This window comes from Peromyscus maniculatus, chromosome 4 (assembly GCF_049852395.1).
Source record: "Peromyscus maniculatus bairdii isolate BWxNUB_F1_BW_parent chromosome 4, HU_Pman_BW_mat_3.1, whole genome shotgun sequence".
NCBI classification, from domain to species: Eukaryota; Metazoa; Chordata; class Mammalia; order Rodentia; family Cricetidae; genus Peromyscus; species Peromyscus maniculatus.
The window spans coordinates 143,191,606-143,204,607 of NC_134855.1; the positions used below are offsets into that span (position 1 = coordinate 143,191,606).

Here is a 13,002-nt window from a genome sequence, read left to right on the forward strand (position 1 = left end):
TATTGCAGAGATCCACAAATGCTCAACACGAAGGACATATAAAGTGCTCATCTCTAAATAGGGCTGTTATATCACACTCCCTCCCCTCAAGGTTCAGGGATCATCCTGAAGGAAGGACAAGGAATGATGGTAAGAGCGAGAGGTGGACTCTGTGGAGAAACAGCATTGGTCAGACATGACAGTGCTGTTGCATACTTACACTTACAGTAGGTGTGATTACATGCACAGTATCTGAAAAAGATCAAACCAGCCAAAATCTCAGCATGGATGGGGGAGGGGGTCATGATACCCACTGTTGCTTCTGTACATGATATGTATACAAGCAACTATTGTCAATTTATTCTTCTGGGAGATGGAGAATAAGCTTTCCTCAAGGATGTAGCTGCCAAGAGCCAGCCCATGTTCCAGTAGATCATCTTACACCTAGGCACACCAAGTGGACTCAGTAGATTAAAAAAAAAAACTCACATAAAGTCAGGAGGGAATGACAATGTTGAGGGGATAGAAGAGAAACTGGAGGAATTGGAAAGGACAGTGGATTTAATCATGTTATTATAGGCATGTATGAAATTCTAAAATAGTAAAGAGGAAGGTTAAAGGATGCCAGCTATGAGTGGCTGTGAGTAGATCTCCTCTATGATCACATTTGGGTGAATGTAAACAATCTCAAAGATTGTACTTCTAAATACTGTCATATTTTGAGTGTTCAGAGCTTAGAAATAAACATTTCATTTAGCAGGGTCTCTAATATAACCTATAATGATCTACATTCTGACTTCTACTATGGGTTCTCACTACATGTAAAATGTGGTCATTATATGGCCAAACCACTAAAGGTCTACCTTATTTCACCCTTGGCTATACCTGAAAAATGTCAGTAAGTATTACCTATACATGTAATGCACTTCTAATTGTAACTTTCAAATAAGGGAAATTACAAAGAAAAACAGACTCATAGCCCACAAATTCTGGACCTCAGAAGAATCACTTTTGTTATGATCTAAAGCTTGGATAATCCTCCATTTTTGTGCTCTCCCTATTCAGTGCACACATAGAGATGGTAGCCAACCCCTGTGGACCCATAACAAAGGAGTTACTGCTTTCTGTTCATAACTAGAGGGCTTATATTTTCTAAAATCAAAGGAATAGTGGCTCTGACTCCCGGTCACAACACTCTGAACTTGTGGGGCCAGAGGAAGGTGTGTTGGTATTTGACCACATTGAGAGTCATTCTTTTGTTCTCACAAGCTTCACATGCACACATGAATAAATAAATTAGGTCAATTCCTGTCATATAATCACAGAAGTGGGGCAGCCCTACCTCATCTCAGCCAACAGATATGAAATGGAGTTCAGGATTACTGTCTGCATTTTCCCATGTATGAATGGTGAACTCAAGCCTAGAGACAGAGACAGATTTTGCTGAAGATGAATTGCTCCTGTGGCTGAACTGGAACTGGAAAATCATCTTTACTCCTCCATATTATCTTCTGTTCCTAAAGAATTTGCCTTCTCAGGAAGCAACTTAGATACTGAAAAGTAGATCATTTGGGCAGCGAAGTTTTCATATGGAAGACACTCTTCCCAACTATTATATTTGGTCCTTCATTCTGTCTGTCCAAAGTGACATTGGTTAACACACTCTGTCTTGCTGGAGTTGTAGAGCCTTAACATATCAGTGCATGAGACATTTGTTTCTGAAAGGAAGCTGGAAGAGAAGAAAATACTCTTGAAACAAGAGTGAGGTACTATGGACCAATTGAATAAGGGTACCAGTGTATCAGAGAACTCTCCATGGCCTGTTAAAGTTGACAGGTCACAGTTGACCTGATGTTCCTCAGTAGACAGTTTTTGGAATCCTACTAGTAAGTCATGATGGGATTGGGAGTTGTACTCAGTGTATGCACAGGGTGAATGAAGAGTGCATCATTGTTTTAAAATGTTACATTTCTAGACACAGATCTAGATCTATGACAGTGAGTGCTATTGTTCATAATTGGAAGTGTCATGTAGAGGTATGCCCTCCAAACTTGTAAGCTTGAAAGAACCAAGCATTTTAAATAGGCAAGAGCAAAGGATGTGCCACCAGGAGGCTCAATTGCTAAGAGCACTTACCCTTAAAACCTGATGACTTGAGTTCAATTACTGGACCCCACAGAAAAGGAAAAAAAATCGGTTCCCAAGTTATCTTCTGAATTCCATAGGCATAGCCTGGAAGGCATGAACATCCACTCATACACAGACATACATGCATAATCATAATATATAAACATATTAAAAAGCAATTCATGCCGAAACAATGTCTTTATTGGGAAACACTTTTTTCTATTATCTGTAATGCTGCAGGAATGTTATGTCCTTTCAGTTTGAGACTGTTGTTTGAAAAAATGCCATCCAAGCCTCAAAACTAGTAGGAACTTGGCAGTTTCAATACTTGAAAGCAAATGTGCCAGAAAGGATCTCTTTATTAGAGAGCATTGGTGTGAGGATGCATCAAGTTTAGAAGCTTCAGGAATGAAAGTGTGGTGGGTCCTGTCATCTATGCAAGAGCATCTAGGACTACAGAGGAGTCTGCGTCTGGAAGATATCACAATCCATACAGGTCAGGTGACTCCTATGGAGAGAGGAAACAGATGGTGATGCACATTAGTGAAGACGAGCAGACAGGAAGCGAGTGTGACCAGGGCCCTAGTCTGTGTGGACCAAATGATGGCCATTTGGGGTACTAGCCACTACTGGTCACTGGGCCCACAGATTCTGTTGCTTTCCTTCTCTTCAGATGAAGTACCCCTTGACACAAACATGCAGGTAACGTCCTTTTCTTCCCCAAGCTGCAGATTTCTCTCCTGATAGAGCAAACACCCCCTGGAACTAGTTCCTCACCACCCTGGGCCTCCCTTCCACAGCTCCTGCATACAAACAAGGATGGCTCTTGGGACTCATTTAGCTCCTGTATTCCCAAAGATGGAGCACCCCCCACCCCACATCTGTGATCTCTGAAGGATAAGGGAACCTGCAAAGGATAAAGGATAATGGGACTGAAGAACATTAACTGGTATGGGAAACAAAACCACTAATGCTTGGTAACACTGTAGCAAGACACTGAGCCATGTCAATCCAAAGCATAAGGAGCTACAAAAATACATCTTAAATGTACATGATTTGTAAGTGACACATCGTCAAAGCATTAATGGCTACACATGTGCAAAATAAATGTCTAGAAAAGACGCATTAGGGAGAGGAATGTGAGACACACTGACAGCCCAGGAAGCTCACTCAGCCTCTACCAGGGCTTTCTTCACCAGAGAATGGAGCTCAGCTCCATACACTTTGCCATCCAGCACATCCACTGCAGATGGCTTCACTACCAATCCCATAATGGGCCCAGGGAGGCCATCGTGGACCACCTATAAGCACAGGGGTAGTTAGCTCTTCTGTTTGGTACGACACTTACCTCTAAATGTGTCCTGATCCTTGACTGAATAATGAATGCATTATTCTGTGAAGGCATCTTGATATAGGGTTAGCCCTCCTTTTGGACAGTAGCAGGCCCCGTGACCTCGGTGGAAAGATTTTATGTGACGAATTCCACCCTGTAGTTGTTCTTGAAACTGCACAAAATACCCATCATCATAGTCTTGGGAGTGGTGTCTAAAATATGGAAAGAACGCTGCTGTTTTCCTGGCCTGGCCAAGCTTTCTTTGGAGACTGTGAACCTTTTTATGCTGTTGACGCACTTGGGCCAGATCTTCCTTCAGGGCATAGTCTTTGCCCTTGATTTGTTGAGGAAGGCCTTCTTGGAGAGTTATTGCTGCCTGGTAGGATTTCAGAGGGGCTCTGTAGGATTTCAGCTTGATCTGTGATTTCACCTGACCTAGGGTCTTTAGCTGGCCTGTCTGGGACTTCACTTGGACTCCACCAGTTTTTAGTTGGGCTTGGGATTTTATTTGTGACTGGGATTTGAGTTGGGATTTTTGCTGGCTAATCTCGTCTTCTTCATCACAAACTAAGTCTTCGTTTAAACCTGTCTGTTGCTGTGAACTCTGAGTCTCTCCCAGGTCAGCCTCAGCAGCATCTTGACGATATACATGGTGTTTAGTTTGCACAACAACGCTTCCTTCAGGTTCATCTTCCTGGGCTCCTCTGGGCCCGTAGTGGAAATGGCCTTTTTGGATAAATACAACTGGGGGCGATTTTACTAGAAAGTGTCCTTTTCTCCCACCTGGTAATTGATAACAAGAATGTTTGAGTTACATTGTCTGCCCAGCTCCCTTCCTAGTCTTATCCTAGGATTTCCCCGCTTCAACCCTCTGAGGTACCCACAAGGCATGGTGATTTGGATGGAGAAGAGTCTAAATGCATCAAGATCTCCCTGTGGAGGGCTCTTCTCACTGCCAGAATACCCTTATGGACATTCTCCCTGAATGCCTTCCTATCAAGTGACTCCCTGCACTCACCATAGATTTCTATCCCAGCTGCTTCCTTCTCCAGAAGGAGGAGCAGAGAAAGGCTGAAGAAGATGGACTTCATCTCGCCAGGAGGGCCTTCACTGAGAGCTCAGCCAACCCTCTCTTTATATGTTCTTTGCTTGGTGCACAGATGTGGCTGGAGTCACAAAAGGCCTCCCCCATTCCTACTTATCTGGCGTGCTGCCTTCTGCCTTCTTCTCGGTAGGAGATATTGTCAGTCTTTCTAGAGACTATAGACACATGATGCCAGTCTTTGTCTTACCCCCACATGTCCCAGAAAATCTTTATCGTCACTGCAAGATCATCACATGGTGTTTCCAGAAGAAGTTCAAGGCAGAGATCACAAGAGCAACCAGGGCCTGTCTAAGACTTTGTAGTTCAAGTGTGGGGCCTTGTCCACCATGGCCTTAGTTTCACGCCATGTCGCAAACATGATGTGCACTTCTTCTTTCCGAATGAGATGGACATGGATCTGTCTCATCTCAAAGGTCTATTCACAGAGGTAAAGAATGACACCGGGAAGGAGGCGAATGTAAGGATTCCAAAGAAAACTTCAGTAATAACGGAGATACTGCTGCACTAAAGTAACTCTAAAATGCCTAACCTTACTACTGACCTGTATGAAAATCCTCCAGTGTTTCCTCTCATTAGCAGCTTCGTGAGAGCCTATGAGTGCAGTATGGCAGGCCATCATCTGCAGGACGGAGAGCAGTAGAGACAAGGTCAAGAGTGCTCTGTGGTCTGTATTCAGTGAATAAGCATTGGGGCTGCATCTCAAGAGTGAGGGAGCTACAGAAGGCTTTTCAAGTGTGGAGACAGGAATGACTGTTGGAAGAAGGAGAAAGGACACTGGTTTCCTTATTTCATTATGTTCATGAAATCATCTAAAACCACAGTACCCACTTAATGAGGGAAGTCTTTTGCAAATGAACAACAACTTCAGCCAGCCACTGGTTATGTCTCTCATCACTAGTGAACGTGTTAATATAAGAAATGCTATGAACATGCTGAGTGGATGCAAAGGGAGCCTGTCCACCTCCTGTAAAAGTGAAGTTCCCTGCAACTGTGAGAAGATCCCGAATGGTTCGTGAGGCCGGCCTTTAGTTTCCCCAGGCAGACGTGGTGTGGGAAGAGCACACAGCACAATTAGCCATCTCTGCAGAGAGCCTGCAGCCCTCACAGCAGCCCGGCAGGGCATCTAAGAGAAGGCCTGTGAAACAGTATCTCAGTCCTTACACCCCCAATGCTGGTTACCCAGGAGAGTGTTGTGTGGAAGGGGTTAAGGTGGAGTCCACTCACGTTTTCATGGGAAGACCGCAGATAAAGGTACTCAGTCATCAAACAGAACATGGAGATACTGGCTTTTATCTAGGAGCTCTGAGCTCCTCCTAATCTTATCTCTTTGTCCCAAGCCAGAAGATAACTGCTCTCAGTAGAGATGCCAGTCAAAAGATTTGACATTACCAAGAAGGCAAACTACTTCCTTTTCTTGCTTACTTCTCCACTACTCCATGTACTTCCCTTGAGAAAATACCAGGAAGAACTCTTCTATGGTGCGCTGACTTGTAGAAGAATGAGTCTAGAAAATGGATCTTTTCACCAAGTCAATAACCAATGTCCGTGTTCAACCCTTTATGCCAAATCCCCACCCCCTGCCTCTGCCTCCGCAGTGTCAGCAGAGACTTCATTGCTCCATTCACTCCCCAACTCTCTGACATACTCAGGTGTCATCCCAGGGCTTGGACACTTGCTGTCTCTGGGTGGACATCTTCTAGAATGAGTCGGAACCTGCCAAATCCACAGGCTGAAAACTCACTGGGACATCCAATGGCTTTAATACCCAAAGAAGCCAAGGTTATAATATGAAGGCAACTCTAATGCTGAGACCTGACTCTTGAATGAGCCAAGCCCTCAGCTTGCATAGAATAACATTTGGAACAGCAGAAATGACCATGGAGTCCACAAATGACTCACCATGCCCTCCCCACATGTACTTGGAGCTACAGGAAATTAATTGCTGCTGAGAAAGGGAGCATTGGTCTTCTCCAGGGACAAGACCCTTTATAGGTTATCCAGCCCCAAACAACCAGCCCTAAACATGTGTAGATCTGCTCAACACTAAATGGATTCCAAATGTTCTATTTTTATATGCACACAAACATATACACATAAAACAATGATAATTAAAGAAGATGTCATGAATTTGCCAAAAAGTGAGGGAGAGATAGGAGGAGCTGGGGGAATGTTGGAAATGGTGTAAATATAGTACACAAACATGAAACTCAAAAAATGTTTAAATACTTCAAATGAAGGCAGAAATGAAGGCATGACTATTGAACAGATGGTGGATCTGGGAGGAGTTGGTGGAGGGGATCAAAATACAATGTATGAAGAATTAATTTCAAAAATATGTATAAAAGTCCCCTTCTCAGACAAATAGAAGTGTGACAGCTGAATGTAATGAGGCATTTTGGATGAGACCCTGAAACGGAAACATTAGATAAGAACTGAATCATCGTACAGAGAGCAACAACTTTAGTTAGCATCAGTGTAGCAATATTAACCATTAGCCGTGACATCCACAGGTCAGGAAGCCTGGGAGAGCCTTTGCCTGAGTTTGTGGAACTCCAGCACCTGCTCTGACCTAGCAGGACACTTCCTGTTCCTTTCCCACTTCATGCTCACATCCACGTACTGAGAATGAGGTTGAGTCCATGTTATCTCTCCTATTTTTCCTCTTAATTTGCATGGTCCTACTTTATTCTTCATAAAAGGGAAAGGCCTGCATACAAGAATTACCTGCATTCAAAATTTGTTGGTATTTTTATAAATGGAATTTAAAGATTTTTTTCTATTCTCAAATTTCTGATTCTTTAGAAGAAATGGAGTTTATGTGGTTTTATTTGTTTTTGTTGGTGTTACATTGGACAGTTTTGAGAAATTGTATTGAGACATTAACATGGACACCCAGAAACCCTAAAATTATTATTTTTTTATTTTCTGAGAAATACTTTTCTAAGAATAATAAAACAATGAGTTTATAAAAACTGACAAATGGTTTCTACCATCTGTTTTAAAGAAGAGCATTACAGAAAATCATAACCAATCAAAACACAGAGTTGTAGAGCCCAGTCTCAACCAATACATCCTCAGAACATTTCTGTACCTAAGACTCAGGGATCACTACAGGAGGGGGCTGTAAAAAGCTAGAGGACCATGCAATTTACTTTGAGACTGTGTCTCCTAGGAATGTCACAGGCATGCCCATAAACTCTCTCTAACATGACTGCCTAAATATGAGCTAAACAGAGACAACAACAATATGCATGCTAATGTGCAAGAGGGAAAGCCCATGATGCTTCAACCTTACACAAAGAACTACAGACAATTCAGGAACGCTGAGTGGAGGAAACAGTCTTCCCCAGGGAAGAGCACACCAATTGCTTATCCAACACCAGTTACAGACTTGTTTGTTTGTTTGTTTGTTTTTCAAGACAGGGTTTCTCTGTGTAGCTTTGGAGCCTTTCTTGGAACTCACTCTGTAGCCCAGGCTAGCCTCGAACTCACAGAGATCACCTGCCTCTGCCTCCTTAGTGCTGGGATTAAAGTCGTGTGCCACCACTCTCCGGTCAGTTATAGGCTTTTTAAGACCAAAAATGTTCATATAAATTAATAAAATAATCAGAACAGGTACACACACACACACACACACACACACACACACACACACACACACACAAACTCAGTATGTTTCCACTTTGTTTTGCCACTGAATTTACTAACAATTTTGGGGAAACTCTTCCCCATTGTTCAGTGGTGGCAACTAAAAGCTAAGGATGCTGGAGGGGCTGATGTAAGGACTCCTTCCTTCTCTTTAATAATAGAGGGTGGAAGAGGTGATAGAAGCCATGAAAACCGTGGTCAGAACAGAACACAAATTTGTGATAACCAAACCATGAGAAAGAAGGGGGCTAAAGAGCCCCGTGAGAAGAGGTTGTTTTCAGATGGGTAGACGAGAACTCTGACTACACAGCATCTTGACATCTTCCTTGGTTTACCTAGCCTCTCCCTGATGCTTTCCTGTGTCTTGTCCTTTCACTTGAAAAGTTTTCCTCCAAGCTACCTGCCATTTCCCCAAGCTCAGATAAACTGAATTTATCAAGTACGACCTTTCATAGAACTACACCATAATTCCTAGCTGCTTGAAATCACTGGGCACTCTCTGAATCAGATAACCCATAATCCTCCTCCTTGGAACTCTGTTATCATGTCCTAGATGTGAGAAGATGGCTTCTGATTTCTTTTGTTTTGCATTAAATGTGAGGCTGTGTGATCAGGAAAAATGTCAAGACTGATCTGATGAACACTGGGTACCTGACCTTATTTCTTAACAAGAGCACCGATTACCTCCCAGTGGGGTAACCCTCATCACTAAGTGAAAGATAGTCTCCCTGTCTCATTCTGCACATAGAACATGATGTAGCCCAAGTATTCTCTAGGCTAGTCACTGGCTGCTCTATTCTTCTGTTTGTTTCTTTTTCTGAAAGATGACTATGGAATCTCAGACAGGATGTTGGGATTCTAGTGCACTTTTCCTAGTGAATCCAGGTGTGAAAGAAGATATGAGATTGGTGATGGCAATGGCCTATGGGTGAATGTAGAAGGGCATTGTATAATTGTATAAAAATGACATTGTGTGACCCAGTACCATATATAATGAGAATATCCTAATGGGAAAATTTTAAAAATGATAAGAAGGTAGGGAATATTTTTCCTCCTATTACTGAGTTCTTGATATCTGTTGTACACGCCAAGTCCCCATGAGTAACAAATGAAACTTTTAAATGATTTTAATCATGCCTACTAGATCCCAAATGCAGTTTTCTTCCGCTTCTGATTTCTCTCTGAAGTTACCCACACATTCATATGCGTCCCTGAAAAGCATTGGAAAATTCAATCAGAAGGACTAGAAAGTTCCACATACTCTGGCCTTTTATTTTGTAGATATTATTACTGAGGTAAAGAGAGGGGTGGGGGAGCATGTTCTTACTCCATGTCACTTAAGGGTAAAATAAAGAATGAAGCTTATGTCAAGAAGATGTCACAGTGTTGAGTTTTTCACTAGATATAGAATGGAACCAGAGAGTGGAGGGGACCTGGATGAGACAGGAAGGTGAATGACTGGAGAAGGGGAAATGCTCTTTTCCTTGCTCAGGTACACACTGTCTTAGAAGAGCAGGAGCAAGCCTAGATTTGGGGGGGGGGGCACTAAATCCAATGGACTCTTGGACCAAAGTCATTTTTGCTAGGGCCCTTACCATGCTCTAGAGATCATATTTCTTTACTTAATACTTTTCCTTGAAAAATGTACTGATTGGAAAACAATAGCGGGTTCCAATTGTTAGGAGACGTGATCAGCCATGACTTGGCATCTGTCTTAGTTAGAGTTTCTATTTCTGTGACAAAACACTGAAACCAGAAGCAACTTTGTGAGGGAGGGCTTATTTAACTTACTCTTTCAGGCACCAGTCCATTAATGAGAGAGGGAAGTCAGGGTAGGAACTCAAACAGGGCAGGAACCTGGAGGGAGGGACTGATGCAGGGGCCGTGAAGGAGTGCTGCTTACTGGCTGGCCCCTCGTGTCTTGCTCAGCCTGCTTTTTTATAGTGCCCAGGACCACAAGTCCCAGGATGATGCCACCTACAGTGAGCTGGGCCCTTCCACATCAATTATCATTCAAGGAAATGTACCACAGATTTGCCCACAAGCCAATCTGATGAGGTCATTTTCTCAGTTAAGATTTTTTCTTCCAAAATGACTCTAGCCTTGTGTCAAGTTGACATCAAACAAGCCAGCAGAGCATCATATGAATTATTTTAGATTCAAGCCTATAGAGTTATGTATTACCCAGTGGTGGATTGTATACTAGTCAGGAAGTCTGGAAATCTGAGCCACTTTTGTGCATACTTGCTCTGCTGAGTGAAATTGAGACAATAATTTCCCCTTTGATGGGCCGGTACAATTAGTACAAAGAAAAAGGTGAAACAACACTCAAAGAAATATTATTTTCCCTTTTGTACTTCAAGGTCATTTTGTGAGTCAGATGACAATCTCCCCAGAGAAGCTTTGCAGGGGAGCAATGTCAGACATGCTGGGCCGTACACCTTCTGAAGACCTGGCTCTCCCAGGACATAAACAACAAACCTATCCAATAGGAACAAAACCCAGTATGAAAGTTAAAAAGCAGACTAGCTGAGAAGTGTTTCAGCAAGGGGAGTAGGTAAGATGAAGGTAACCAGGGTGAATATGATTAAAATATGCATACATGCCAGAAATTGACAAAATGTAAATCTGTGGTGGGTAACTACAAGGAAATAGTGTTTTCTGCACACAACATCATGGTTAAATGCATGAATTCACAATAATTGTTGTAGCATGCCTAAGACTTAAAAAAAAACTCAATCCAGACAAAATCTCAGAAGAGAGATGGGGCGGGGAGAGGTGGACATCAAATCCCACTCCTAGCTAAGGAGCCCTTAGTAATTGACAGCTGCTAGGAGAGGACGTGACTCTTAAAGGACGAAGCTGTGTGGGTTGACCACTCTCTGAGGCAGCACCCGATCCAAGTATATTTGGATTCAATGGATTAAAAAAGAACATGAGTTAGGGGGTTAGGAAGGAGTGGGTGGATCTGGGAGAAGTCTGGGGTGTGAATATGATCAAAATACATTGTATGAAATTCTCAAAGAAGTAATAAAATATTATTTTAGAAAGAAATTAAAGTTGAGAGAAACTGAACATTTTGCTCAAAACTGTGTAGCTAATGAAAGTTGTGCAAGACTTGAAAAAAATCTCTGAATTACTACTAAAATAATAATAATAACAACAACAAAATTAAAATGGTGAAAGACCATACAGTGTACATTATAACACACTAAGGGGGACTGGAGAGATGGCCCAGAGGTTTAGAGCACTGGCTGCTCTTCCAGAGGACCAGGTTCAATTCCCAGTACCCACACAACAGCTCACAACCACCCATAATTTCAGTTCCAGGAGATCTGATGCTCTCGTCTGGCCCCTGTGGGCACCAGACATGCATGTGGTGTACAGACATATATGCAAGCAAAACACTCAGAACATAAAATAATGAATTAAGATGAAAAATAAACTACTAAAAGAAGAAACTGAGCCAAGTACTAGAAGATAGACAGAAAGTTCTCCCATGATCACAGATTAGCAAGACTAATGCTGTGAAAATGGCCATTTTACCAAAAAGCAATCTACAAATTCAATATAACACCTATCAAAATTTTCATGTCATTCTTCCAGAAATATAGAATGCAATCCTAAAATTCCCGTTTAAAAAGATCCTGAGTATTCAAAGTAATCCTGAGTAGAAGAAGCAATGTTGGTCAATAGCAATTCCCCTGTATCAAACTGTTCAACAGAACCATAGACTCAAGCCCAGCAAGACAGGTACAAACAAAACAAAACATGACAAGTGGAGTAGGATGGAGAACTCAGAAAGAAGCCCACGCAGTCCTGTCCACCAGAATTGGACAAAGGTGCCACAGTAAACAAAGACAGCCTTTAATCCCAGCACTCCGGAGGCAGAGGCAGGCGGCTCTCTGTGAGTTCAGGGCCAGCCTGGGCTACAGAGTGAGTTCCAGGACAGGCGCAAAGCTACACAGAGAAACCCTGTCTCAAAAAACTAAAAAAACAACAAAACAAACAAACAAACAACTGACAACCTCTTTAACAAATAATGTTGGCATTGGATATCTACATATAGATAACTGAAACAATTCCTGACTTACACCATGTACAAGAATATACTCAAGATCCCCTGTGACACCAGTGACCACTGGGACCCATAAGCCCACCCTGTACCCATTGGGAACAGGTAAGGCCCCATCTCCAAACTGGGCAGACCAGTTCTCTAACCCCTAGGCCCCGGGGGCACATTCCATGCCCCTCACCTTACCCCCTAGCCAGTGCAGCCCTAGAGACTGGGCAGCAGATTCTTCCTCTACCCCACTCGCCAAACCAACCATCCTCTGCGGCACCTGTGACCACCGGACCCATAAGCCCACCCTGCACTGATTGGGAACAACCATCGGGGCCCCAGGGACCAGGCAACTGCCTCTTCCCCCATCCCCTCACCAAGACAACCATCCCTTGTGGCACCAGTGACCCCCAGACCCATAAACCCACCCTGCAACATTGGGAACAGTGACCATTGGAGCCTTAAGCCCACCCTGCCCTGATTAGGAACAGCCATTGGAGTCCGGGGTACCGGGCAGCTGCCTCTTCCCCCACCTCCTAGCCAAGGCAACCATCCCCTGTAGTACTAGTGACCACCAGACCCATAAAATCACTCTGCACTGATTGGGAATAGCTGCTCCCTGAGACAGATCCCACTAGTGCTGATTGGACTAAGAGCTGCTCTCTGAGACATAGAGTCCATTGGTATCGATTGGACCAAGAGCCCAGATTAGACCAAGAACTCCCATTGGACCAAAAGTATCAATCG

The 13,002-nt window shown here is 43.1% G+C and overlaps 1 protein-coding gene across 1 annotated transcript; it reads right to left on the bottom strand.

The window, feature by feature from the left end:
• Positions 1-2,285: 2,285 nt before the first annotated feature.
• Positions 2,286-4,614, bottom strand: LOC102926349 (seminal vesicle secretory protein 3A). Its single transcript, XM_076571188.1, has 3 exons — positions 4,458-4,614; positions 3,455-4,222; positions 2,286-2,614 (listed from the first exon to the last, which is right to left on the bottom strand). The coding sequence occupies exons 1-2, from the start codon at positions 4,528-4,530 to the stop codon at positions 3,495-3,497; spliced, it is 801 nt and encodes a 266-aa protein (XP_076427303.1). The 5' UTR covers positions 4,531-4,614; the 3' UTR covers positions 2,286-2,614; positions 3,455-3,494.
• Positions 4,615-13,002: the final 8,388 nt, after the last annotated feature.

Coding starts and splice junctions, on each gene's coding strand:
- LOC102926349 (XM_076571188.1), bottom strand. CDS start 4,530: ATGAAGTCCATCTTCTTCAGCCTTTCTCTGCTCCTCCTTCTGGAGAAG. Junction 4,223..4,457: donor AGCTGGGATAGAAATCTATG/GTGAGTGCAGGG, acceptor ATCAATTACCAG/GTGGGAGAAAAGGACACTTT.